Raw genomic sequence first — 26,723 nt, forward strand, 5'->3', positions numbered from 1 at the left:
ATTTCGCCCCCATCGAAATGCGGCCGCCGTGGCCGGGATTCGATCCCGCGACCTCGTGCTCAGCAGCCCAACACCATAGCCACTGAGCAACCACAGCGGGTGCCATTTATACATAAACAGTACAGGGTTGAGAATGCTTCCCTGTGGTACCCCTGAGATAATTTGCTTCTGGTATGACACACTGTTGATTAGCGCAACAAATACTGCTGTCTAGCTCAGAATGCCATAGTGGTTTAGTTTTCCAAACAAGATAACAGGCCACTGCCTCCTTTAGATGATGCCTGCCACGTGTGCTGAAAAGCTGGTTCCGGTTGCATGAAACAAAACTTATTTCTATGTTTTGTATATTGTCTTACTCAAGTGGATGCATCTTGCAAGCTTACCGGATACATTAAATTGCAATATGTGCCGCAAAGTAATTATGGAGTTGATTAGATATTTGTTAATTAGTTCATAATGTGTTTTCATTTCTCATGCTAGTAATGTCTGCCTCTTCAAATAATCCAGCTCAACGACAAGAATTATGCTATCTGCTACAGGTAATTTTGAAAAATTCCGTAATACTTAAAAAATGATTGCCCTGTATACTCGAGCAACATCTACAAAAGTTTCAGAAAAATATTGCTTGTCTTCTAGTTTTTGTAAAATGTATTCCTTTCGGTCTCGCAGAGCAAGCTCTGTAAAACTGTTTTGTCGGAAACCATACTCCGACTTAAGTCATAATATATTTTTCACAGAAGCTAAAGAGAAGGTTAAAGATCTCTTCAAGGCCTTGGAAAATACGGGAAATATCGACACTGGCTAATAGTTTGAACTGTTTTGCTTATCACCCTTCTTAAGTGTTATTACACGTGCCACTTGCATTATCGAAAGGAAAGTGCCAGTTGAAATAGAAAGGTTAAATGGAAAGTGGAATGACCCACTACATATTTTTAGTCAGCTTCTACCTGGAAAATTTGTAGGCAGTGTTCTTAAATTTCAATGTATGTTTTGCCTACTGATCTGCATCGAGACTGTGCTTATGCCCATGGGGAAATAGTAATGAATAAATAGAAATGATATAAAGCCCCAGTTACATCAAGGAACTGATATAATGCGATTTCAGTTAATTCAAGCCGAAATTTGCAGTCCTTAGGAACTTTAATACTTGCACAGCATAATTTAAGTGGCAGGTACAATGCATTGGCTTTGAATGCATGTGATCCGAGTTTTGTGCTTGTCTCCAGTATGCAGAGGTCTCGCCCACAGCAACTAGAAAGATAGTTCTAACCACACAGCTACTTGAAATAAACATGAGACAGTCTTCTTCAGTTCATTTTTATTTTATCGTAACACACAAAAATTACATAAAAACATAATCACTAACGATACACAACACTGTCCACACCAACTACTTTAAAATAAAAGAAAAAAGTTACATAAACATAATCACTACCAATACACAAAACTTTGTCCAAACGAACTACTAAACTAAGAAAACCTTGGAAGTTAATGCCATCTTGCCCGCATGCTGGCCTTTACTTTAATGCTTTAAACCAATTCAATTAAGGTCCTCACAATTGATCTTTTAAAAATGGCAAAATTACACAACACCACAGAGCTCTAACGAAGATGAACATTGTGACAACATCCACTAACACATCTGACAGCAGAACTTGCAGTACATACAAAACTGCTCAAATGGGAAGAAACCGGAATATCGAGCAACATTTCTGGCTTTCAATGAAATTCGCACGACATACTGGTGGCTCATCGGTACCTTTCACCAGAAAGGGGGCACATGCCACACTTCAAAGACTAGGGTAAAAAATGTACAACCTTGGTATGGACAAACATAGGCCTCCCATGGCTTCCCATTGGTCTAGAATGCTGCAATTTGGTACATAAAGCTTGTGTGATGACCTGGATGAACTTTTTTCTTTTTTTAACAGTTAAACATATTCAACAAAAGTACAGGACTCGGTGATGTGCAGATTGCACTCGCACGTGTTTGAAGAGTTGAGATTCAACGACTGTCCCAACATGGTACTCCATTACCACAACGTGCCGTTTGCATTCTATCTGCACTATATGGGCATCTTACACATAATGACTTTTTGAACTTTGTTTTGTAACCAACCTTTCTTCCATTCTATAACGGCTTGCATGCTGTATCATTTTCGCTTTTCTTGGCCACTTATAGCGTGATAGATGGAGGGAAAAGAAATTAAAGGGAAAAAAAAGTAGTAGCAAAATATATTCATAGTAGCTTCTCATAAGCTAAAACATCACGGCTTGTTCATCCAAGGAATACATTACACAAAATAGCATCACAAATTTTACCTGCAAGACTTGAAAATGCTCAAAAGAGAGCATGTGACAGTGATGTCCAATGTCCCCTTCCTTATACAATCCAAAATGCACAAGCGAAACAACAGAATAATAGTTGCAGCAGCAAAATGTGAAAGCCAAACAGTCGCGCTCTAGAGTTGGCCTAATTCAGCTAGAGAAAACATGTATGATCACAGTTTACACGAGCAGGCTACTGCTAACTACAATATGTAACCACTTTGCCAACGGCCAGACCCACTTGTTACTCCACTTTAGCAATGGGTAACTTTGTGGACAAATGACAGGACAGAGGCAGACATGATGCATAACATTCGTTCTGCTGCACTGTATGGAAACTTTCTGTGGCAGCTCACCTGAGAGCATATTTGTGGCCATTTATATTAAGGTGCCTAGGGCTTAGAGAAACCTTTAATTCGTAGTAGCTCTGTGGCTGGAGTCGACAAAGGTGTTTTTCCTCCCGAGGTCAGCTGGCCTAGATATCAGCACCAGGTGCTGATATCAAAGCTTGCAAAAAGCAACAGCCTTCATTATTACAAAATCCGACTTTGAAAACAGATTGGCACCAAATCATTGATTTATGAATGATTTAGCCACACATGGCAGCACTTCAGTTTCTGAGAGAGAAAGAAAACTGCTTTTGCAATGCATGTCTGTGAAAGGTTGACTCCTGCCGAATAATAGCTCATGCAAATAATGGCAAGGTCGGTTTGGTATTAGAGGGAAGTATAGCTCTGCAAGAACATGGAAGTTATCACCAAATGTGCATGACTACATCCTGCAGCTTAGCGCCTTCCCAGAATTCTCAGTAGGAACAGAAAGATTTGCACAATGTCCATGTACAGCTGCAGCGCAGCAAAGATGTGCTCCTCAGGGCTCAGTTCCAACTTGCGACCACCCATGAGCATCTGGGTATCAAAGGCCAGGAACTGCAACCAGCCGTCAGGGTGAATTGTCAAATTCGTCATAATTCCAAGCTTTGCTATAGAAGTATGGGCTACAGATAAAAGGAAGCAACAAGGACAGACTTGAACTTGTAGCAAGAACACAGTAAGGTGGCCTAAGTAAAGGTTTCTATTTGCCCTCTTAAACGTGATATGCGATCCTACACGTGTTACATTGCAGACTGAATCACTACTTGATCTACTTATAACCAATATGCACATGCCTATTCTGAAAGCAGGCGTAATAAATACTGATATCAGTGACCACCGCGGCGTTTTTATGTGCGTTCCGAAAAGCAAATTTCCTAATTCAAAAAAGATACCAAAGTTATGTCAAGATATGTCGACAAAAAACCTGAACAATTTCAAAGAGAAAGTTCGTAATCATGACTGGAGAAATGTTCTTGAGGAAACAAGTGCCGAAAAGGCTTATGTTTTGTTTTTAACGGCTTTTTTGTGTATATACAGCGAGTGCTTCCCTTATAAACATGCACAGGAACGAGGGAACATAAGGAAGCCATGGATCACACCTGAATTGCTGAAGAAAATTTACAAAAAGGATAGGCTATACAAGAAGTTTGAAAAAACTCGAGACCCGGATAGGCTTAAGGCTTTTAAAATGTTCAGAAATAAACTGACGGCGGATATACGCAGAGCACGTGATCAATATCTCTGTAACCAGTTCTGCTGCTCGATGAATAAGTCGGATGAATTATGGAGGAAATTAAATGAGCTTCTAAACAGATCTACAGGCCCAAACCCAGTAACAAAAATTCATACTCAAGATAAAGAACTCACAGGCACTGATTTAGCAAACGCATTCAACAGATACTTCACAGAGATAACTAGTGAATTCGTTGGTTCAAATACTCTTCATGTAAGAAACGAGAAGTCAATGTTCCTAACACCAACATCAGTATCAGAGGTCATGTCTGTTTTCATGGGGCTAAAAAATAGCAAATGTTGTGACGCAGACGGAATTGTGATAAAACCGGTGAAGTTTGTGATAGGAGACATAGCAGAGTGCTTAGCTCACATATATAACCTTTGCTTATCTCAAGGAACATTTCCGGGGCAAATGCAACTCGCCAAAGTGAGCGTACTGCACAAAAAAGGTAGTAAGAATGATTTTACAAATTTTCGACCAGTATCTATATTACCCGTTTTCTCAAAAGGCTTTGAAAAAATAGTTCTTACTAGAATGACAAATTTTAGCGAACAATGCAATATCATTTATGGCGCGCAGTATGGCTTCCGGAAATATCGATCAACAGAAATGGCACTGTTAGAACAAAAAGAATTTATCCTGCAATCGCTTGAAGATAAAGAAGTAGCCCTTGGAATATACGTAGATTTCACGAAAGCTTTCGATTATTTAAATCACTCTATCCTGCTAAAGAAACTTGATATGTACGGATTCCGGGGGACGGTTCTGTCACTACTGACGTCCTACCTTAGTGAGCGCAAGCAGTACGTGTATTTAAATGGCTGCTCTTCTAATATATTACCAATTTCTGCCGGCGTACCTCAAGGGAGTATTCTGGGCCCATTTTTGTTTAACTTATATTTGAATGACATTGTTAACGTCGATCCTATGGTGAAATTTGTTATATATGCTGATGATGTGACACTGTTATTCTCTGCAGAAAGTACGGATGAGTTGATTCTGAGAGCAAACAGAACGCTTGTGAAATTAGACACATGGGCGCAACTTAACAAATTGAAAATAAACGTTAGTAAAACGAAGGCTGTCATATACCGTGCGAAAAACAAGAAAATTAACATTACCTCAGACATTAAGCTGCGAAACTCAAAAGTAGAACTAGTAAGCGCATTTAAAATACTTGGAGTGTATTTCAGCGAAAATATGACCTGGGACACTCATATCGACCACGTTGTGTCAAAACTGTCTCGCATCGTTGGATTGACATACGCCAACAGATACATTCTACCGTCAAAGGTTAAGCTTCTGCTGTACAATGCGTTATTCCACTCACATATGAAATATTGCCAATTAGTTTGGGGGAACACAACAAAAGGTAATTTGCAAAGAATCATGATATTACAGAAAAAAATGTTACGAAATATTGAAAACGTCCCCATGAGTCACCCTTCCCACCCTCTGTTCTTGAAGTACTGTGTAATGAAAATAGACGAGCTATATCCGCATTGCCTGTGTTCACGTTATAAGCTTGAAGTAAAAAATAACAGCTATTCCCTACTACGGTTGGCATCGCTTTCTAAAAGGACCACACCTTATGAGAATCGAAATACACAGCCATGGCTAATCAAAACGTGCAGAACCGGATACGGACAACAAATGGTAAACAGAACCCTACCGCATTTGCTAAATTTCTGCCATAAAAACGGTTTCACTCCCGAAACAGCATCGAACCAGAAACTGAAATTGTTCTTCTGTGACAAAGCTCCTTTCCCATGACAGAATTTCATGTGGTTCTTTCATCTCTGCGCATGTACGCTACACGCATTGCAATGTACTGTTTCATACTACACCAATGTGTGCCGTTTTATTTTTTGTTTTTTCCTTCATTATGTAGCGCTTTTTACTTGCAGTTTTTATGTTTGTACGTTTTTGTTTAACATTGGTCTATCACGCAGTTAACAAACTTTTTATTTCTATAGTACCTTATTGTCAATGTTATCGACAAGTTATTGCTGCATTAGTATTTATTTGTTTGTGATTTTTATGTTGCCATGCGAAAAAGTGTTTCTGTTTCTTCTATTTTGTTCTCCGGGGAGCTGGGAACTAGTCAAGCTGACTTGTCAGCTTTTTTTCCCGCACTCCCTCACTTCATGAGTGAAATAAAGATTATTATTATTATTATTATTATTATTAATGTTTTAGCCTGCTCTAAAACAGTATGGATGTAAGTATGGATTACCAGCTAGCCTAAACCAGTGCTTCACTAAGTAAAGGTAGTGCGAGTAAGCTAAGAAAAACTTCAGTAATTAAAAGAAAAAAGAAAAAAAGGAAAGAGAGAAGAAATATGGGTAAAGTTGTAAACTCGTCAAAGCAGCATCCTCACATAGGTACAGAATGCAGCTGTTAGAAAAAGGCATTGACATTGGTATGCTGAGTGCAACTTCCTATTTAAAATTTAAGCACAGCCAAGAATGGCTAGCTTTACTGTATTCCATCCCGCCAATTCTGTGCAGTGCAGCAAACGGGAACAAAACTGGATGAAGGGCTTTTCCAGTGCCCATTGCTGATCACCTTCTGTGCATTGCTGACAGAATGCAAGCTCACAGAAGGGCCAGTGGTGCACAAATAGCCTGATTTCATGACAAGTTTTACTATGCCTACGTTGCTGCAAAGCATTCCAGTAGCAGTAGTCTTCAGTAGTTTGAAAGGTGACTAGAGTAAGAAATGTATTGTTTTTGTATCCTGCCAAGCCCATTTACCCCTCGAGATCAGAAGGCTGGGAAGTGAAAATTAAAAAAAGTTGAGACTGCAGGGAGAGGCCTTCGTCCTGCAGTGGACATAAAATAGGCTGATGATGACGACAACAGGAGCACTGTTGAGCAGATCTGGCCCCAACTTCCCAGCTAAGAGTCACTGGACAACCCACAATGGCAGTGTATACAGTGTATAATCAGTGTATAATCAACAATGACAGTGTATAATCAGCACTTCTCCCCAGTGTTACCTTGAATCCGAGCACAGCGAGAAAGTGAAAACTACCGTCTTTGTGGCGCCAACAAAATCGCTGCGCTGTACAAGTCGTGAAATCGGTCTATTGGAGAACCGTCCCTACCTCTCCGAAACATGCAGCCTGCTCTCATTATTGACTGACAAAGAGCCCTCGCTTTTGCTGCAATGCATACAGTTGGTGAGATGGAATATAAATATTGCAGTTCTGACTGCGACGTTTCGTAAAGCCTTTTTCTCTCCTGACAAATAAATGGTGCACAAGGCCTTCATTATTCCTATGCTCAATTTGACCACAAAGTGTAAACGTAGTCTAGTCAGTATAATATAAGCAATAAAAAACGTGTTAAGGCCACAGCGCCATTCCTGAATACCTTAAAGCTTACTAGTAATTCACTGCCACAACAAATCAACACAGGCAGGACGATTACACATGCAGCTTTCTTATTGCCTCAGAACAGCACTACACAATAAATCACGCATTATTTACTACAGTCCAACCTCACTATGATAAGGTTACATTTTACAAGAAAATACCTTTGTTATGTCCTTTATCCGTTATTGTTATATATTTGCTACATGTTGATATCAGCAGTAAGCATTTTAGATTTACTCTATTACATCCCATAATTTTGTGCATGCATGTTCATTATACCAAAGTTAAATTTTATTTAATTTCACCAGTTTCAATCTGAAATGGACAAGAACAACCCAATTAAATATTTTCAGTTAAGACTGCCTTTTAGTTGTGCATCTCCTCTACTTAGGTTTAGGTGCACGTTAAAGAACCCCGGGTGGTCAAAATTAATCTGTAATCTATGCTGCGACTCATAATCATATTGTACTTTTGGAACATAAAACCCCAGAGTTGAATTTAAATATTTTTGGTTCTACAGTAGACACTGGATAGTATCAAACTCGAAAGGGATTGTGAAATAGTTCGACTTATAATTCAGAATTTAAAATATGGCTATCTGAAGCTTACTTAAGAACTCTGCATGTCTTGGGACAGTTATCTGACATTGGGAAAAGCAGGAATTTACTAATTAATTTTTTTTCAGGACCACACCGATTACACAAACGTTAAATTTATTGCGATAGTAAATATATGGACACTGCGGGTGAATTTCCACCATCATTGTTGACATTGCTGTGAGGTTCCGTATAAAATCCAAGTTCACGGTCATGCGCCATATGCTTTAGGTGCGAGGCTGAGTGAAGAAAGATGGTGGCTTGTTGCAGCGGTGGAATGTGCGGAGCGTGTGTTCCATCTTTTCACGCATGCAAGAGGGGAAGCAGGGGGATGTGCATGAGCTAGGAGGCGGGCAAGGAAGGGAGCAGGGTAGTCCGCATCTTCACATCTGCAGCGGTTGCGCGTGGTATGGCTGAGCACGGCTAGGCACCTTCTATCTTGCAGGTAATCAGTGGTAGGTTTGAAGACAAGCTAACTCGAGATAGCTGATGGCTACGTAGGCGCTGTGTTTTCGCGTGCCCAGTTCACATTGAAGCGCGGGGCAGCACAAAGAGGAATTTGCATGCTGCCGCCGCTGCTCTTCGTCACGTCAGGGTTTTGACAGTGAGTGTCTGCGGTCACCAAGTGAAATGTGTTCCGTGTTTGCCTGTGCACGCATGACACCGTGCTTGTTAATTTAGTTAGTAAGCGAAAGTTCACAGCAATTTATACAGCTGACAAAACTGTTAACCTTACTGAGTACAGCTGTCTAATAATTTGCTATCGCCATAAATGCTTTGTCTTTCATGCAAAACTGTGATCTTTTTTGTACACAAATGTCACAAATTACTTTCGCTGCTGAATGAGCCTTGATAGACAAAGTGTAACGAGCTCCGAAAGCGCTTATATGTCCTTTGAAGCTGTGGCCAAAGAGTGTCGTCCATTCAGTCACCGTCTACGATACCCACCGAAACAGAGGTTTGTTGAGCTGCACTGTGGTCATGCACATTCATTGTAAACATGAAGGCAACGGAGGCAGCTGAGGCAAACAATGGACGCGTCACCACGTGATTAAACGTGCCGGCGCCCACGGGACTGTGAAAACGGTCTATAGACAATAATTCTACTGGTCTTGGTATCACAGGTGGCAAATGCAAATCCAGGTGCTGCTAAATTTTCTCAAATAGAAACCTAAAGCAAAACCATTTGGTTGGCAACAACATCTCAGTTAATCTAAGCTTGCGAGATTGAATGCAGAAATCGCCAGATGCTCCTTAGCTATTTGACTTGGAAGTGCTCCTGAGTGAAATAATTTACGAGAGAAAAAGAATGATAAATGAGAAACATTTTGTTAACCCCTTAACTGCAAATGATGAGGTAACTTATCATCACAGCAAGCGCCAATGATAAGTTAACTTGTCATCAACTTTCCGCAATTTTTGTGCATGTGCATATATGAAGTTTCTTGTAATTTTAACAAATAAATAATACACAATGACATTTGCTATCATTTTTAACAAGACCATTCAAAATGTCTGAAAAAAACGTAACAGCACAAAGAATGGGATGTGCAGACAGACGAAGCCAGACATGTACCAGACATGTACCAGACATTTACCAACCGGCTCAAGTTAGCACTTTATCGCAGTCAAAATACAACAACCATTCATGTTTTAGAAGAAAAAAAACGCGCGAAATATGCAGCTCAAAGAAAAAAAAAAAAAAAAATTCCGCCCTTTTAAAAGTTTTTCTAAATCTGTTATGACAGTTAAGGGGTTAAAAAATTTTAAATGTGGGGTGTTGCCGCACAGAGGAGAAATTTCTGCTTCAGGAGGTGACAGCGTTTGTTTGAGGCGAGCTCTTGTGAACAGGCCTGGCACACTGCTAGGACTTTTACAACATGCCTCCTTCATTGCTGAAATGTGAGGCACATGTTCAGAATAGTACTCACAGCCATAAAGAGGACAGCCCCAAGAACAGAATATACTGTGTTCATAATCTGGAAGAGAACAAAAACGTTTTATATACCTTTACTGTTCCATTCTAATTTTTAAAAGTGCACTTAATGTCTTCTCTTAGAAAACTTTTATTCAAAGAGATAAATGAGCAGTGTGTTTAGGGTCATCGAATATGAAAGGGAGCACCGAATTAGTGTTCAAAAACCGATAATTTTCAGTGCCTTGCAAAGAGGAAAAGTTCCATAAGCAGGATTCTTCAACAGGTGAACAACATAACAAACAGCAGTGAGTGGGGTTCCGACGTGCACATTTGCCGGAATTGTGGTTTGAACACAGATCAGGTGTTCCCTTTCATGTTGGATGAGGTAGTTACTGCATACTTAAATTAAGGTGTTCAGTTTCTAGATGTGAATGTCGTGAGCTTGCTGCTGCCCACTTTATATGGCTGCTGCCTATTACACATATACAACACACATTTAGCTGGATTACACTTCGAACAGTGAATTTGTCATTTTTAGTTGCACGAAAGGTTTGGCTCGCAACAAAACTTTTTCAAAACATTTTATTCCACGAACTTTAGCAAAAACTGTTGTTCAAGCTAGCAGCTTGCCACCTACTTAAATTTGGTTTACACCGCTCATGAAAGTAAAAGAATATTCAATCTGAAATGTTTTTACAGGCCCTACTTATAAAAGAAAGGAAGCCACTCAACATCTGTCATATGTGCATTGTTGCAGCAATGACATCATTGCGGTTGTTTGACCAGGAGGGCAATTGGGAGGGGCAAACTTAACTTTCATTTGCAGCTTTCTCTGCTCACAAGCTATCTTTTACCATTGGAGGGGGGGTTACGGTGTTGGGCTGCTGAGCATGAAGTCGCGGGATCAAATCCCGGCCACGGCCGCCACATTTTGATGGAGGCAAAATGCAAAAACACCCGTGCACGTTAAAGAACCCCAGATGGTCGAAATTTCTAGAGTCTCCCACTAAGGCGTTCCTCATAATCAGAAAGTGGTTTTGGCACGTAAAACCCTTTTAAAAAAAATAGACTACTGGAGGGGGCAAGCTTATCAAACGGATAACACACCAGCCTTGCCTTTTTCAATGCTTCCTGTGGCTGCAATATAGCAAAATTTATTTCACAATCACAACAGGCACGTGTAATGCATGCGCACTGTTACCTACCCTGTTGTAGGTGAAGATTGTGAGGATGCCAAAGAGGAACAGAGCCCAAACAGCAATGAAGAGGAAGCCAGCACAGCTGGTGAAGTCAAACTGATAGGAGAGAGAGCAAAACAAAAGAATAAATTACAGTATCAGCTGTGGCAACACAAGAGAAATCATTTTTACAATTAAAAGTGCAAAAAGAGAGAGTGATAAACGCTTATTAATTGAAAAAGAAATCTACATATATTAAAAGGCAACTCCAGTGTTTTTTCTGGCAAGGTGCCTAGATTAGGCGAATAGTTTCACTCCTCAATAGATAGAGCAGCAAGCTGTTGAACAAAGCTTTGCGGTGTTCAGGGGTCCCGCTTAGAAGGATCCATATTATAACAAGCCAACAAACACTGAGACCAAGGACAACATAGGGGAAATTACTTGTGCTGTATAAATGAAATAAAGAAACGATAAATTAGTGGAAATTAAAGTGGATGAAAAAACAACTTGCCGCAGGTGGGAGCCGAACCCACAACCTTCGCATTTCGCGTGCGATGCTCTACCAATTGAGCTACCGCGGCGGCGTTTCCCCATCCACTTTCTTGGGTATTTATGTGTACTAGTAGAACCCTGGGAGTGTTAGCCAGTGCCACCACCCATAGACCTTGGCGGCGGACGTGGAACGTCGTTTTTTCCGCAGGCGTCACGAGAACGTGATCTTTTTGGGTGAAGGCAACTGGTCAATAAACCCACATATGCTACCTGAAGGCATCAATGTTGCCGGATTCGAGACCCTCGTTATGTAATAAACGAGAAGAAAGGAAGAAACGCGAAATGCGAAGGTTGTGGGTTCGGATCCCACCTGCGGCAAGTTGTTTTTTCATCCACTTTAATTTCCACTAATTTATCGTTTCTTTATTTCATTTATACAGCACAAGTAATTTTCCCTATGTTGTCCTTGGTGTCAGTGTTTGTTGGCTTGTTATAATATGACTAATAAAAATCGGGCCCCTCGATTAACCCCCTTTCTTCTCGTTTATTAGAAGGATCCAGTAGTTTGGCGTGACAACTGAGCTCCGTAGCCCATCAAGGCAGATTCTTTGCAGTGAGGATAGGCCAGGACATGTACCGTATTTAATCGCACAATGATCGCACTCGCGTAATGATCGCAGCCCTGAATTTTGTCGTCAAAATTCGATTTATTTTCTTTCCCGTGTAATGATCGCACCCTGAACTTGTTGCAGCGATGTGTCGTGTGCCAAGTCTAGCTAATGATGATCGCGCTTACCATCTGTCAAATGCTATGCAAACGATTCTTGAAGACATACCAAGCGGTCTGCACGCACCCAACGTTCTTAAGCAGATGCCCCATTTCATTCCTTTCATCACTTTCCGCACTTCCATGAAACAAAAAAGAAAAAAGAAAACTACAACCAAACCTGCCTCGGCTTTACTATTTGTAGGCTTCACAATGGTTTTGGTCAACAACAACATAAAGGGCTCCTTTCATTTCTTCTCGTCTGCACTCGTAGGCACGCAACAAATCGTGAGCAGCAACGATAGTGGCCACGTTTACACTGATACATTAGTACCCTATTTATACACCGATGCTTGTAACGCAGCTATGATATTCGCCCACCCTTAGCGGAAATGTGCCATATTAGGATAGCAGTGAAGACAAATGCCACAGTTTCCACAACATGCCCACCATTGCTTTTATGTCACTGGCAGCTAAGCGCGCCCATCTCTGTTTCTGTCCCCTCAGAGTGGACATTGCTACATTATAATTGTTGTTTCAAACTTGCCGATATGAACGACATTATTCATTACTGATATGGAAGAAACTGTTTCAATGCGCGTAATGTACTCACGAGAAGAAAAATAATCACGTTCGGTGCGTTCGGCTTGCTTCGCCGGCCGCCATTTTTGTTTTCGTGTCCTGCACTGACAGTGGCAGCCGCCTGCTTGTTGACCGGTTGTCATCCCGCAGTAAATGCGAGGTAAAAAAAGAAAATGCTTCGTTTCGTGGGATATTTAACCCGTGTAATGATCGCACCCCTGAATTTGCATCAATGTTATTGACAAAAAAGTGCAATCATTATGCAAGTAAATACGGTACATAGCAGATGACGTGCTGTGGCTGGATCACCTATGTCTCAAGTTCCACAACAAAATTGAAAATGAAAACGGCACAAACTAATGGGACTACGTCCATATCTCTTTCTTGTGTCATGAGTTTGCACAGTTGTTGTTCTAAATACCATGTGCAAACTAGCCTAACAGCTAACTATTGAATGCTGACTTCAGCTTGTAACCTTAAACCCTTACTAGAGATAACCTATGAAACTTCCAAACGCAGCCTAAGAATGTTTAAACTGGTTTTCAAAATGGCGACAGTCTAAATGGTTTATGAAATGCATTTGAAGTTGGAATTAGTCCCAGTCACAAATGATCCAAACTGAGTCTGACTTAATGGTTCCAGTTGGCACTTGCCTACTGGTCTGCAAATGCAATATGTCAACTGGTTCCAGTTACGAAGTGGAACTGGCCACAAGTCGTGGAGCGTCCTGCCATGATTTAATGTTACTCCTATCATACACCTGTGAATGCCACTTGGAAAGTTTTTTTATACAGCGGAGCGTTAATATGGCACTGAAATAACAGGACAACAGCTTGCCTCAATCCATGTTTTCTGCACTGTCTCATACCTTCTAAGATGAACCAACTAGCCCTATGTCGCACCCTTTTACAGAACACCATCCCTATTTTCATACGCAAGTTATTATGTTAATTGGCTCATAGTCTGGTTATGGTAGTTCTGTTTTGCTTTAACATGCAGTCTTTCCAGGTTAAATTTAGGGTTCATGGCTCAGGGAACATCACTTTGACTGACTTGTCTTAACCGCAAGGGTTTAACTCGCAGTACCATACCACACATTCTGGTCAGTGGTCAGAAGCTAGCACGGCAAAGGAAATGCGACCTGCCTTTGTATGGCAGGAGAAGATAGAGACAGCCAGGCAGCAAGCTGCACAGATTCCGGAAGCCATGAGGACAGTGTCAGTATCATGGAAACTGGAAAGAAACAAGCTTTAGCATGAACACAAAGCTTCCTAGCATAGGGCACTTTCCCAGTTTCAGTGCAATGATTGCAATGCAATAATAAGAAAAAAAAAAAGAAAAATGGGGGGGGGGGGGAATGGAGAGAAAAGAAGGATATGCGGATCTGCTAGCGAGGTGCCACTGGTTCTAGTGCTTTCTTATTTTATTTTTATTAAAAGTCGTGTTACTCTCCTGCCAATGTACATTTTAACTGCCCCAGACCAGAAAAACCAGCCTAATACCTAATTATTTCTACCTGCCTTAGTAACCATATGCACTCTCACTCTCTCACATGAAAGCACACAGTTTGCACTAAGCAGACTTCAAATCTGCAGCCACCTGTTTCCAAAATCAGCCCATCAGCCAAATGAACTGCAACATCACCACACCTTCGTGCACAAACAAGCTAGAAATATGTATGCTATACAAAGTAGTGATGAAGGCACCAAGTGCTAATGCAGCACATCAAAAATAAACGTGGTTATGGCATATTCATGCTGCACATGCTTTTGCTAAAAAGGACTTGATGCTTTAGACCTGCTCTTAATGACTGCTGGTCAGAACAGTGCGCCGCCATGAGATGAGCATAACATTTCAGAGCCATGTTACAGACAGTCACTCGTGTGTTGGCATAAAAACAGGATGATTGTATGGTGCAGCGCACAATGCAACCAGTTACACTTTGTAGAATTAGCTAACTACACAGACTCTGCCCCTGTAATAGCGACCTAAGTGAAGGCCCCAAATATGAATGTCACTGAGTCAAAGAGTAATGAAAGCCCCAACAAAGGATGTGCTGTAATATCCTGCAATTCTGATGCTAATTATCTTAGCTCATAAATTCTACACTGCACCTACTTATTTGCAGCCATTCTTACTAAGTACAATCACACAGATTAACAGCTTTCCAAGTCGGTACCTCGATATCACGCCAACCATGTAGGACATCACCAGTGTCTGCAAGAAAAGTATTGTCATCAGTGATGATTAACATGATTGGATTACATTGCTATAACTACATAAAAAGTGGCAAAATATAGGAAGGGAAAGTCTTTACAGCAATTAAACAACTGTATAGTAAAATCAGGCAAAGTGTTTGAGTACTTTTTCGCAAGCACAAATAGCACTTGCACAAGTATCTTTGTTTAGGTGCACGTTGGCTTCGCACTGAGACTGAATTCAACTAATATTTCCGCTATTTGGATAAGTTCATCTATGCGTGTAGCCAATAACTGTTCCAGATTACTACATATGGACTACTAGTCATTAAAGCACAAGAAATAGAACACACATGCTGAAGTACACAACGTAAGCACTCTAACGGCAGTAATTAATATGCTTAACTAGCCTGCCAAAGTTATTCCAGATTGAGTACAGCCTGTAGAATGTGCATTATTAATCTGATGCATTGTAACAGGTTATAGTACATTATTGTGAGAACAGAATTCAGAAAAAAATTCTAGCTAGCATCAGTTGCTAAATGAAGCAGCTATGCCCCTAAATAAAAATGAAGTCCAAAAATGAAACTGTAGTATTGAATCTATACACTGGATGCGGGGCACTATTTCTTCCAGGAGAGCACTGGAGTAAATGTTTGGCACGGGTCGAAAAGTGACAATTCAACTATTTTCAATGGCATGGTAAGGAAAGAGTTGAGCAGTGCTGTGGTCACATTTCAACTTATTGACATGCAAATTCAGGGTGTCTACCAAGTTGACATTTCCAAATTCCCTGATTTTTCTAGGTTTTCCCTGAGCACCTTTGCAAAATTCCCTGAATGAGCCAGAACTTTTGTTTTATGTCAAGACAGGCTGACACCACGTTGCCCGATGCTGTCACTCTCTAGTAAGCATGCTGAAACAAAAAAAATGACTTAATCCTGTTTGAATAGTAAGGATTATATCTATTTTATTTAAAAAGAAAACAGAAGGAAGGTGTTAGTAAAATGCACAGCGAAAGAAATGGTAAAGCCCATTCCAAATTGAGTCGAACATTTTCAAATACGAATGAAAAGGAGATGCATACATAAGTAAATATTTTTTAATATGAGCTATTTCTATCAACTGATAGCAAGCTCAACTGTATATGAGGCCCTGAACTTTGTCACAACTAAGGTTCTCTCTCAGCAGCTGGGAAGTCAACCTCAACTGTCCTGACATACTCTCAGCCCGTACACAACATCTCAGTGTTGGGTTTCACTGCTTAAAAGTTTATTTTGGTTTGGATGAGGGACACCTGTATCTCAGCGTCAGTCAACACTTAGTTTTTTTAGCTCAAGCTCCTTCAAAAAGGCGGCGGCACCCTTCCTTTCCCGTTAATTCCTCAGTGCGTCGGTCCTTTCCGTTCTCATCCTCCTTCTACCACGCTTTCACCACATGGATCATCTGAAGCATCCTCTTGGTCAGTTGTACAGTCAACGTCCGATTTTTCGGATTCCCTAGGGGCCGCAAGAACACCTGAAAATCGGGCAGTCCAAAAATAATGAATGCCTGTCTTTAACTGCCCTTAAAGGCTAAAATTGCCACAGGCACGCCCGAAAAGAGAGAGAGAGAGAGAAAATGATAAATGAAAGGTAGGGAGGTTAACCAGGACTGAGCCCGGTTGGCTACCCTACACTGGGGAAAGGGAAAGGGGATGGAAAGATTAAAAGAGAAAGTCCACTGGGGATATCAGTCGGTCACTCAGTCCGGATCACAGACGCTGACTCAATCCGGTATCTTTCAAATATCGCAGCAGCGCTTTTGTGGCCTTTTGTAGCTGCGACATGCGAGGCCATGGTCCCAAGATCTTGTTCAAGGTGAACGGCTTTCCATCTAGCTGTTTGAGAGCTGTGCAGAGGTCTTCCCTTTCATCTTCAAAAGATGGGCAGTAGCACAGTAGGTGTTCTATGGTTTCCTCGACACTGCAGGCATTGCACTCAGCGCTATCAGCCATTCCAATAAAAAATGCATATGCATTGGTGAATGCGACGCCCAAACGTAAGCGGCACAGCACTGTTTCCTCATTTCACGGAAGACCTGGTAACAGCCACAGTTGCATAAAGGGATCGAGGGAATGCAATCGATGTTGAGTGAATTCAGGTGTGTGCCACTTCTCCAATGTCAAAGAGTGCGCTAGCTTGCCAAAGTGTTGGGCTGCATTGGTCCGCGATAAAGGTATAGAAACAAGGGTTGGTCCTTCATGTGCTTTCCTAGCAGCTTCGTCAGCGAGGTCGTTGCCGGAGATACCGCAATGACCAGGCAGCCACTGAAACACGACGTCGTGTCCTTTCGTGATCATGTGATGGTGCATTTCTCATATCTCCGACACGAGTTGTTCACACGACCCGCGACGAAGAGATGACAGAAGACATTGTAAGGCCGCCATTGAATCGCCCGAAAAAGCTCTTAAGGCCTGCCACTACACTTACTAGGCATATCGATGCTCGTACTGTGACAGGAGATGGGGGTGCACGTGTGTATAATTAAGGAATACATACTGTGTCCCGTGACAATTGCCCCTTCCCACGCTTGTTATGTTTCACCGCCTAACACTAATGTACTGAGGCAAAGCTAACTTTCGGAGACTGACATTACACAACGCACTGTGCTCTGCGAGCTTCAAAGCCAATCGCGAGGATTAGAAAGGCGGAGTCGGTGCCATTGGTGATAGCGGCGAATTCTTTCAATGAAAAACACGGCACCGCAAGGCAAGAAGCTTAATAGCGAACATAGAAGCAGCTAGGCCTAACGTTGCCGCGGTGGTGGTTACGGCTGCCAGCGGATCTGCGTGCGAGAGTGCCGGTTCGAGGCGGCGAGATAATCAAAATAGCGGCGGTGGCGGCTTTGATTAATGCCATTTCAGACCTGCAGTCAGGGCAATATACATTGACTATATGGAGTACGTGGTGGTGCTGCAAAGCCGTGCTAATTATCGGGCATGTCCGAAAAATCGGGCGTCTAGAAAATCGGTCGTTAACTACTCTGGCAATATATCGCGCCGATGGCATGGCGTCAATGGCGATTCGTTGCGATTCCTCTGTTACTGGAGCCAGCATTAACACGACTTTCGTTCCCTTTCAATAAAGTTACAGCTAATTTTCCCTGATAGAAGCACAAACTCCCTGAGTTTTCCCTGAGTTTTTCCAGACTGTTCAAATTCCCTGAGAATTCCCGGTTTTCCCGGTTGGTAGACACCCTGAAATTAAATTTTATAAAGTTGATTGAAGATATCTAACCAAAGATCTGTAGCAGCTATTTGCTATCCAGACAATTGTACCTATAGCCGTTTGCCAGAAATGGTATCGCTTACAATTTTGAATGTTAGATAAACCATGATGCCCAAGGCAACGCCGGCAAATGAGATCTCCAAAAACTTGGGTGTTTCCCTGACTGGCAGCTAAATTTTGATGCTTATAAAGTGTTCTTCTGCGAGTCTTTGAACAAGTTAAAAAATTTCCTGGATGTATGACTGTTTAAAGAGTAACTGCACTGACTCACAAATACAAGCATGCATGCATAAACAAATTATGCGAGCACATTAAATTGCTGAAGGCACTCACAAAGACAAACAGCAGGATCATGTTTGTAGGGTAAGTTCGCCTGAAAAAATATACAGCTGTTACTACAATGCCTGTAAACGTTTTGAACTGCAGTACCAAACAAGAAGGCTTACCTCAGGCTTTCACAGCAGACCAGTGCTATGTAGAGGCCAATAAACAAAACACTGAAAGGAAATGATACAAAGAAAAACATGAAACTAAGCCAAAACTAGCAGCGTTATCAGCTGGTCACTGATACACTTGCTATCAATGCTTGCAAAGCTTGTGGAAAGTAAATGAGGTTGCATGTACATGAACTTTCACATAAGAAAACACAAGTCCCAGAACTTACTAGGCAGCAATGTATGCTTCAAAATTCTTCTGTACAAATAATTTAACATGTGGCCTGCAAGGATAAAGGAGAAATGTAAAATAATGAGATTTTCCACAAATTCTGTTGAATGCTGAGATACCCAGATATACACAAAGAGAGCAGACGCTGATACTTACTCATACACGAACAAAGCCACAACACCAAATGTGATGGCGAGCTGGACCATGAGGATAGCATACACCTGAAAACAAACACAGAGATTTTTTTCTTAACTAGGCATAAAAAAATTGTGAAGATCCCACCCACTGTGAGAATTGCTGTAAGCAGAACTTTTATGAGATGCCTATCACAATAAGAGATGCACTGTGAATTTCAGCAACTAACTCTTCTCACAACCGTCCCCAGCCGTGGCAGTAAACCTTGCAGAAACATGACACACAAGGAAATCTTCATTTAAATAAACATGGCCTCCAAACAGTGGTCAGTTTTGTCCCACTGAAATTGTAGACCTGGACACTCAGCAAATATGGTTGCGAATTAATGACAGTGTGGCTGCATGGGTCGCTTTTTCATGCATAAAACATGCTTCCATAGTTAGCTAGCAGAATATGCACTCTCCCTTTTATAAGTAAATTGTTGCTATGTCATGAAACTCATGCACAAAGCATCTCAAAATGGTACCTTACATGCAGAAAGCTGGTAACAATGTTATTCTTTCTATACATGCATCTGTGGCCTGATGGGTAAAGCATCGGGCTGCGGCACTGGGGTATTATAAATTTATGTAAATCAGAGAAGCCTTTAATATCATGCATTATTCTATTCGGAGGCCTGTGTGCGTTACCTATAAGCCAGCATCATACATGCAGGCTTTATAATGTTGTATATAGATATATTATTTTTAGTCTGAGGGCATCACTTGGCTCATTGTGCGACCCCGTCGTCATCAGAAAGCAGTGGCAGAAAAACAGCACATAAATTATGTCATCTTTATCTAACTAAAAAAAAAAGTGGCCACGGTGAGGATTTAGTCCTCTACCCTACCTCCACTGCTACCACTCAGTAGCCGAGCATGTTAACCACTCCGCCACCAACGCAACAGGCATCAGTGATGAATATGTTCGAGCCTGTGAACATGGTTTGACTCTGCCTAGTGGGCAATTCATTAACTGGCACAGCAAGTGGCTGTGGAGAGAACACGGCGAGCTATAGCCACTTGCTCAGCCTTTCGCATTGTCGGGGATCCGCAGATGCTGGAGCCCATGGATGACTATGACAAATAAGGTGCAACACGTTTCAAGTACCCATAGGATGATGACTACAACATCCCCTCAGAGTGTGAGGTGGAGTTCGCCTATGAACCCAATGAAAGGTGTAGTGTCAACAAGTGGCAAAGTGGTGTCATCGTACTGAAAAGTAGTGCTATCAGAAAAAAGTACTCAATGCCATGTGCATGAAACCCTACTTTAAGGAGAACTCCACAAAATAAAACTCTGCTGACAGTTCGCAATATGGCCGGTTTGTTGTCTTGCATTGTTGCAACCTCATAAGCAGCAACGCTATATTCAGAAACATAACGCAGCAGCGCTAAACCCAGCAACATTTCGCCGCAACACTAAACTCAACAACATAATTCAAAACACTCAGCGACAAGTAATGAACTCGCATTTACACATCATAAGAATTGCTTAGGTGCCCTTATAGTTTTCTTTTATTACCTACAACAGAGGTGAGATCACTGGCACTACTTCATTAGCCGGCAATCATTTCTAAATAGGCCAGTTTGCTGGAGCTTGCGTCAGGAACATATAATGTTTATAGAAATGCACATCCACATAAATATCCAAGGACAACACACCAGTGAACAGAACGTGGGGGATATACATCCTGGACGGCACACACCAACAAAGAAAACTCGAGGGTAGAGTAAAAAAAACTTTGCTTTAGAAACCAATGGGGAGACATGTAGCCTTTTCTTTTAAATATTAATCCTTGCACTGGACAAAAAAGTAACATGAAACGTGAGCTTGAAACCGATATAGAATAGGTGAAACCTCTAGCACCTACTTTTCGAACAAAGACACGCCTGATCTCTTTGTTGGAGAAGCCATTCCAGGATTCAAGCGCTGGTGTGGTGTCCGTTTCCATAGTGCCAACAGGTGAACTCATCCCTGAAACAATATGTGCAAAGGAACAATCTGCACAATAGGGCTAATGTGGAACAGAGGTTGCAAATTATGAAGGCTAACACACAGCCTACATCGAAACAATGAATACAGCAGAAATAGGAGCTGGGACACCACTTGATGATGCGTGCTTTGTTGAGTAGCCCTCATGTACGAAAGTATGATGTGGTGCATTTTCATTTCACTGCAAGAAACAAAGACCTTGAACTGCCTGCAATGCCAATTAAGCATTTTTTTCATATTGATACACACTGTATATGCACCATTTTAGAGAAATTCACTTCAGTATGACACATGGGTAGTAGAATCCAGTATAAATTCAAAACTGCAATAAGTGCTGTCCATACTCTACCTGCCAATCTTGAATCCCATCTGCCATGGTTTGTAAAGAGTACTAAGAAATGTAGGATCTCAAGTCCCATGGATGGATCCAAAGATGACAGTCTGGGCAGTTGATAGAGATAATGGGGCCGATGAGTGATGGCCAGTCCACTGTAGCTTGGATGCAATTAATTTTATTTCTTCAAGTGAGGGCAAATTGCTGTTTCTCTTTTGTACCATGAAAATTTCATGAGGGAACAATCGGGGACTTTACATTCAGCCTTTTTTGAAATATGAAAACTGGGGTGTGCGTTACAGCCGAGGGCCTTGCATTTTCCATTTGTGGCTGTGAAAAGTTGTGTGTATTACAATCGAGAATAGAGTAAATATGGTAGCAAAACATTTGGCTGGTTCCTACCACACTCCGACTCGGTTCGTAGCAATGGGGAGCCTTCTCAAGATTGGAGCTGGAGAAAATCTGCCCATGCAAAACGTTGAGCATTGAAGGAGAAATGCAACCAGAGTTATGTTTGATCTAAGCCATGCTCCCAGCTTAGCTTAAAGGCGAAAGTGCCTTTAAGCACTCAGCGCTGGTGCACAGCGCTCTAAATTAAACAGACGAACAAGGTCCTAGTGATAGATTTCAACTGGGCAACTTGGCGAAGCAGCATGCTTTCAGAGTGCTTGAAAGCGACCAGTTGAATGTGCCGTATAGACTCGTGCAAGGACTACACTTTTTCTTTTCACAATTTTGATGAGGTGTGGTCATTACACTAGAACAAACCCTTTGGTCAAAATGGTGCCAGCGCAGCCATAGACTTTTGCACACCCTGGTCAACACGCAGCTCTCATTATCTAGTATTGGTACATGGAAATACACAGCACACGAAAATCCACTGATGCGCGCATGGCATCGGGGTGCCGAATCAGATTGCTTATCCGCTGAGAAACGTTTTTCTCCAAGTTTTGGTTTGCCAAATTGGGGTTGCGACTCTTCCACAGGTGTGACCCCTACACGAGTCTCTATGGCACCATAATAGGCAAATCCAGGCTCTGACACCAGCAGATAGCACAACTTGTGCAAATACTAAAAGCCCGTTTTTATTATTGATAAAGCAAAGATTACCAAAGGTAATATCATTATGTGTATACTTGCTTTCCGAAACCCATTTGATTTTATGCAGCTAATGGGAGTATTGTTTTATCTATCTGTGCTACGCTTGTTACATGGGATTGCAGGTAAAGCTGGATTCACACGACGGATGCTGATCACGGACAAGTCAGTCACGTGACGTATGATGTACACTGAATCAATTCAGCAGCTAGCATTTACATGACAGCAGAGAAAAACGAAGGGCAATGCGTAAGAGCGTAAGATTTACCCCTACGCTTTTCAATGCGTGAGAGAAAACGCAAAAGCGTCGGAATGCTCTGGACATTCACTCATGGTTATTGAGTTAACAGTGCAAGCAACACATTTGTTGCGCACATTTAAATTCAATAAGCAACTGTGACTGGATTGAAGACTACTGTTGCCATGTGTTTCACTACAAGTACCTTGATATTTCTCGCCTGAAATTCCTATGGTGATTGGGATTTTGGACATATTGTAAATCGTTTCACAGATACCAAGTGAGTGCAGCAGGAATGGGTGATGCATGGTACTCTGATATACAACCCACAAGCTCACACTATAATTTTCTTTATCATGTAAATACAGCTTTACAAAAGTGTATTTGTGGGGCCACAACAACTGCCCGGTGCATTAAAGGCCTGCCATTCTAGATTTTTTTCTTCCTGTGCTAATTTTGTTAAAACAACAATCCAATGGAATCCAATATAAGTCCAATATTGTGTGGATCTGTTGAAAATTCTCTCTGCAGTTTTTTTTTTTATTTGGTGTAGGATTAAATATATAGTAAAGGGTCACACTTAAGCAATGCAATTGGTAATACTGATGTTACAATGCCATGTGCATGTATACAAATGTGCTGTAGCTATTGCATTTTCTTAGCAGCAGTATTTTTGTATCTGTTAATAATTAGGGTCCTTAGCTTTGAAGCTTCTTTTTCCCCCTCCTATTTGGGAGGGGAGGGGGAAGTTAAAAATCGCATGTTAGTTTTCAAGAGAAAGACTGTCGAGAAATCGGTTTTTTGTTGTCTGGCTACCTAAAATTCAGGATTTCTCTGGTAACTTTCACAAACAATTCACACAGGCAGTAGTCTCTTTTGGGAGGCAAGCACTTTATTTGTGTAAACGATATCACTAACAGGAACTATGATGAAAAAGAGAGCTTTTCGAAAGTTACGCGACTAACTTACCTATACAAGTTCTCTCTGGCGGGCATAATATCCAATTTAAAAAGAAGCCTCATAATCAAAAACAACAAATAGGAATGTTATTGGCGATCTCTTGTTTACTTTGTTCTCTGCACTTCTTTATAAAAAGAAAAAAAATTACTAGTGCACATGGACTTGCTCTAAGTGGTGTGATGCTTTCTGTTATCTTACAAGCCCTCGATCATATGATAAGAAGCCAACAAACACTGACACCAAGGACAACATAGGGAAAATTACTTGTGCTTAATAAATGAAATAAAGAAACGATAAATTAATGGAAATGAAAGTAGATGAAGAAACTTGCCGCAGGTGGGGAACGATCCCACAACTTTCGCATTTTGCGTACAATGAATTGAGCTACCGTAGCACCGTTTCCCCATTCACTTTCTTGGGTATTTATGTTTCCTAGTAGAACCCTGGGAGTGTTAGCCAGCGCCACCACTCACAGACCTTGACGGTGGACGTGGAACATCCTTTCTGCCACCAAAGGATGTTGCGGCAGAAAGGATGTTCGGATGTTGTAATATATTAAACATCCGAACCATGTGCAGTTCGAGTTTATCAGTTGATCCTAGACCTGCCAGGCCTCTCGTCCTTGTCATCTCATTTTACTGCTTTGCTCTATATGCACTTGCAACAATAATATTGTAATATATTACATATGTTTTTTGCTAGAGTGAACATTCAGTGTGTGACCACTTGGTCACACAAGTAGGGCAGTTTTTACTGGTTCTATATTACAAGTCTGCATTTTTACCCTTTATGAAAGAGTTAAACTTTGGGGGTGAAATCTGGCTTAACCTGATTTTTGGGTGGAAAAAATTAAGAGTTATTAAAATGAAGGATCCTACCTATTGTCTAACGCAGACCCCTGGCACTACAAAGTTGTCTAGTGTGCTGAAAACGTGGCACCCTTAATGTCTTCAAGTTACAAAACCAAACTAGCTCATAAAATAGATATTGCAGCATGGTGTGCCAATCATGGGAAACTAAATAGTTCCTCCAACTTACGAAAAATCATTTTGCTTAATTGTTGCTTACCTATATTTCACAACATTCGGCTTACATATGCTACTGCACCATAACATTGTGGTGCACAATATGTTAGTTGCAGGCAGCTCTGCACATCCTCCACATAAAATGCATAATGCATTAAGTGTGACTAGGCACTGAAAACAGTCATTTCATATACACTTTTGTGTTGCTCATTTAGCTAATTCGCACCTGCCATTCTAGTGGTACATATACAATCAGTATATGCAGGTATAAGCAGGTACGGGTCAGTAAACTAGTGTGGTTGGTAATTGGTAAAAGTTGGTAATTCATGATCACAAATAACGTACAGCGTGAAGGACAAGGACTGCGAGACTACATACACAGCACTGACTTCCAACAATATTTTATTGCGTAAGAAGTAAGAGAAGTAAGAGCGCTGTGTATGTCGTCTCTCGCAGTCCTTGTCCTTCGCGCTGTACGTCATTTTTGAATGGGTCAACACTTCATAATCACTCTTGCTTTCATTGGTTACATAGTCAGTGCACTGCAACAAGGCTATTGGCAGTGAACCGTTTAGCTATGATGGCTTCAACTTTGGCTTCAATCAGTTCAGCTTCCCTTGACACAATGCATGACAGATGCTCTGGAGTTGGTGCCTCACTTAGAATATATGGTGCATACACTTCAAACATACCCGATGATGGCTTCCCAAAGTCTGCTTGCCTTGGACCAGGATATGGAGGCGGTGCAGCTGGAAACTGGTCGTGTGGTGCAAACCCAATGTGGGGTTGCTGTTGCTGAGTTCCAGGTTGCGGCACGGGCGTTGGCATAAATCCAGAATTTTGAATTCCGGGTTGCGGCACGGGCGTTGGCGCAAATCCAGAATTTTGAATTCCGGGTTGCGGCATGGGCGTTGGCATAAATCCAGAATTCGTGGGGTACGATAGGCCGGGAGGCGCACTCGGATTTGCTGGTTGCATTATGGGTGCATAGGGAAGCTGTATTGTAGGTTGAAGAAACAGTGGCGGCTGTTGAGAAGGGTACGGGCCGCTTGACATGGTGTCTGCAACAAGGTGGGGTAAGGTAGATTTACAGTAACGTCGAACCAAAGTCGCGTTCGTGGAAATGCAGCTCACAGTCGTCCTAACAAAGAAGCAGAACGTTTTGAAATGAGCGCCGTGCACACCTAATATCGAAACTATACCCGATACCACATCGAAACTATACGCTATTTTAAAATTGAAGTTCCGTCGTTTTGCACTGAAGTAGGCTGCGGTAAAAGTTGCTAATATGAGGCAGAAGGTCATATAGATGCCGATCACTCTTTCGAGGCCTGATACCGATAAGTACAAAATTTAAATTTCGTATACTTTAAGGTTATCTTGAATCTAGCATACGGCTACCAGAATAAGCTAGTCAGATACTCCGGTTCGATAGCACGTACTTTCGTTTCCGTGCAATGGCACACATGCCTTAAGACGCGACATAAACAACAAGGTTATTTGTTGAAGGCCTGTCAATCATTCTGATAGACATGTTAAGCGTTGTCCTGTGCGAAAGAGGAAAAGTTGGGAGCCCCAGCAAGCCTACTTACTCTACGAAAATGTTCGCCGGTACGACAGAATCATGAAATGAACACCATACGGACGTGAACAGTCCCGTTCTAAAGAAAACGGCAACGACACCTTCCGCACTCAGTGTCCTCTTCAGTATTTCGCAAGCGAGAGCAACACACCGCAACACACAGACAACACAAAAAACGACTACGCATACGCTCGCGTTAAGGGAAAGACGACTGCAGCGTCGAGGATTGCAGTGGCGAGAGGCGCGCGGTCCGCGCGGTCGATCAACAGTGTTGCCAGCAATAAGAGCACCGTATCTATAAATGCTCAAACCTGCTCGGACCTTTTGGCACAAA

At 41.6% G+C, this 26,723-nt stretch overlaps 1 protein-coding gene across 2 annotated transcripts; it reads right to left on the reverse strand.

Annotated features, from left to right (window-relative positions):
* Positions 1–1,303: 1,303 nt before the first annotated feature.
* Positions 1,304–26,646, reverse strand: LOC142582674 (protein lifeguard 2-like). Of its 2 annotated transcripts, none has more exons than XM_075692611.1 (12): positions 26,400–26,644; positions 25,500–25,868; positions 21,031–21,134; positions 19,140–19,204; positions 18,982–19,035; positions 18,764–18,814; positions 18,651–18,690; positions 15,030–15,067; positions 13,996–14,083; positions 11,038–11,127; positions 9,846–9,893; positions 1,304–3,257 (listed from the first exon to the last, which is right to left on the reverse strand). In XM_075692611.1, exons 2-12 carry the CDS (start codon positions 25,861–25,863, stop codon positions 3,114–3,116), a joined length of 1,086 nt encoding a protein of 361 aa, XP_075548726.1. In that variant the 5' UTR covers positions 25,864–25,868; positions 26,400–26,644; the 3' UTR covers positions 1,304–3,113. The 2 variants fall into 2 exon arrangements, with proteins under 2 accessions (XP_075548726.1, XP_075548727.1); XM_075692612.1 differs by having other exon boundaries at positions 3,241–3,325; positions 26,400–26,646.
* Positions 26,647–26,723: the final 77 nt, after the last annotated feature.

Source organism: Dermacentor variabilis, chromosome 5, assembly GCF_050947875.1.
Source record: "Dermacentor variabilis isolate Ectoservices chromosome 5, ASM5094787v1, whole genome shotgun sequence".
NCBI classification, from domain to species: Eukaryota; Metazoa; Arthropoda; class Arachnida; order Ixodida; family Ixodidae; genus Dermacentor; species Dermacentor variabilis.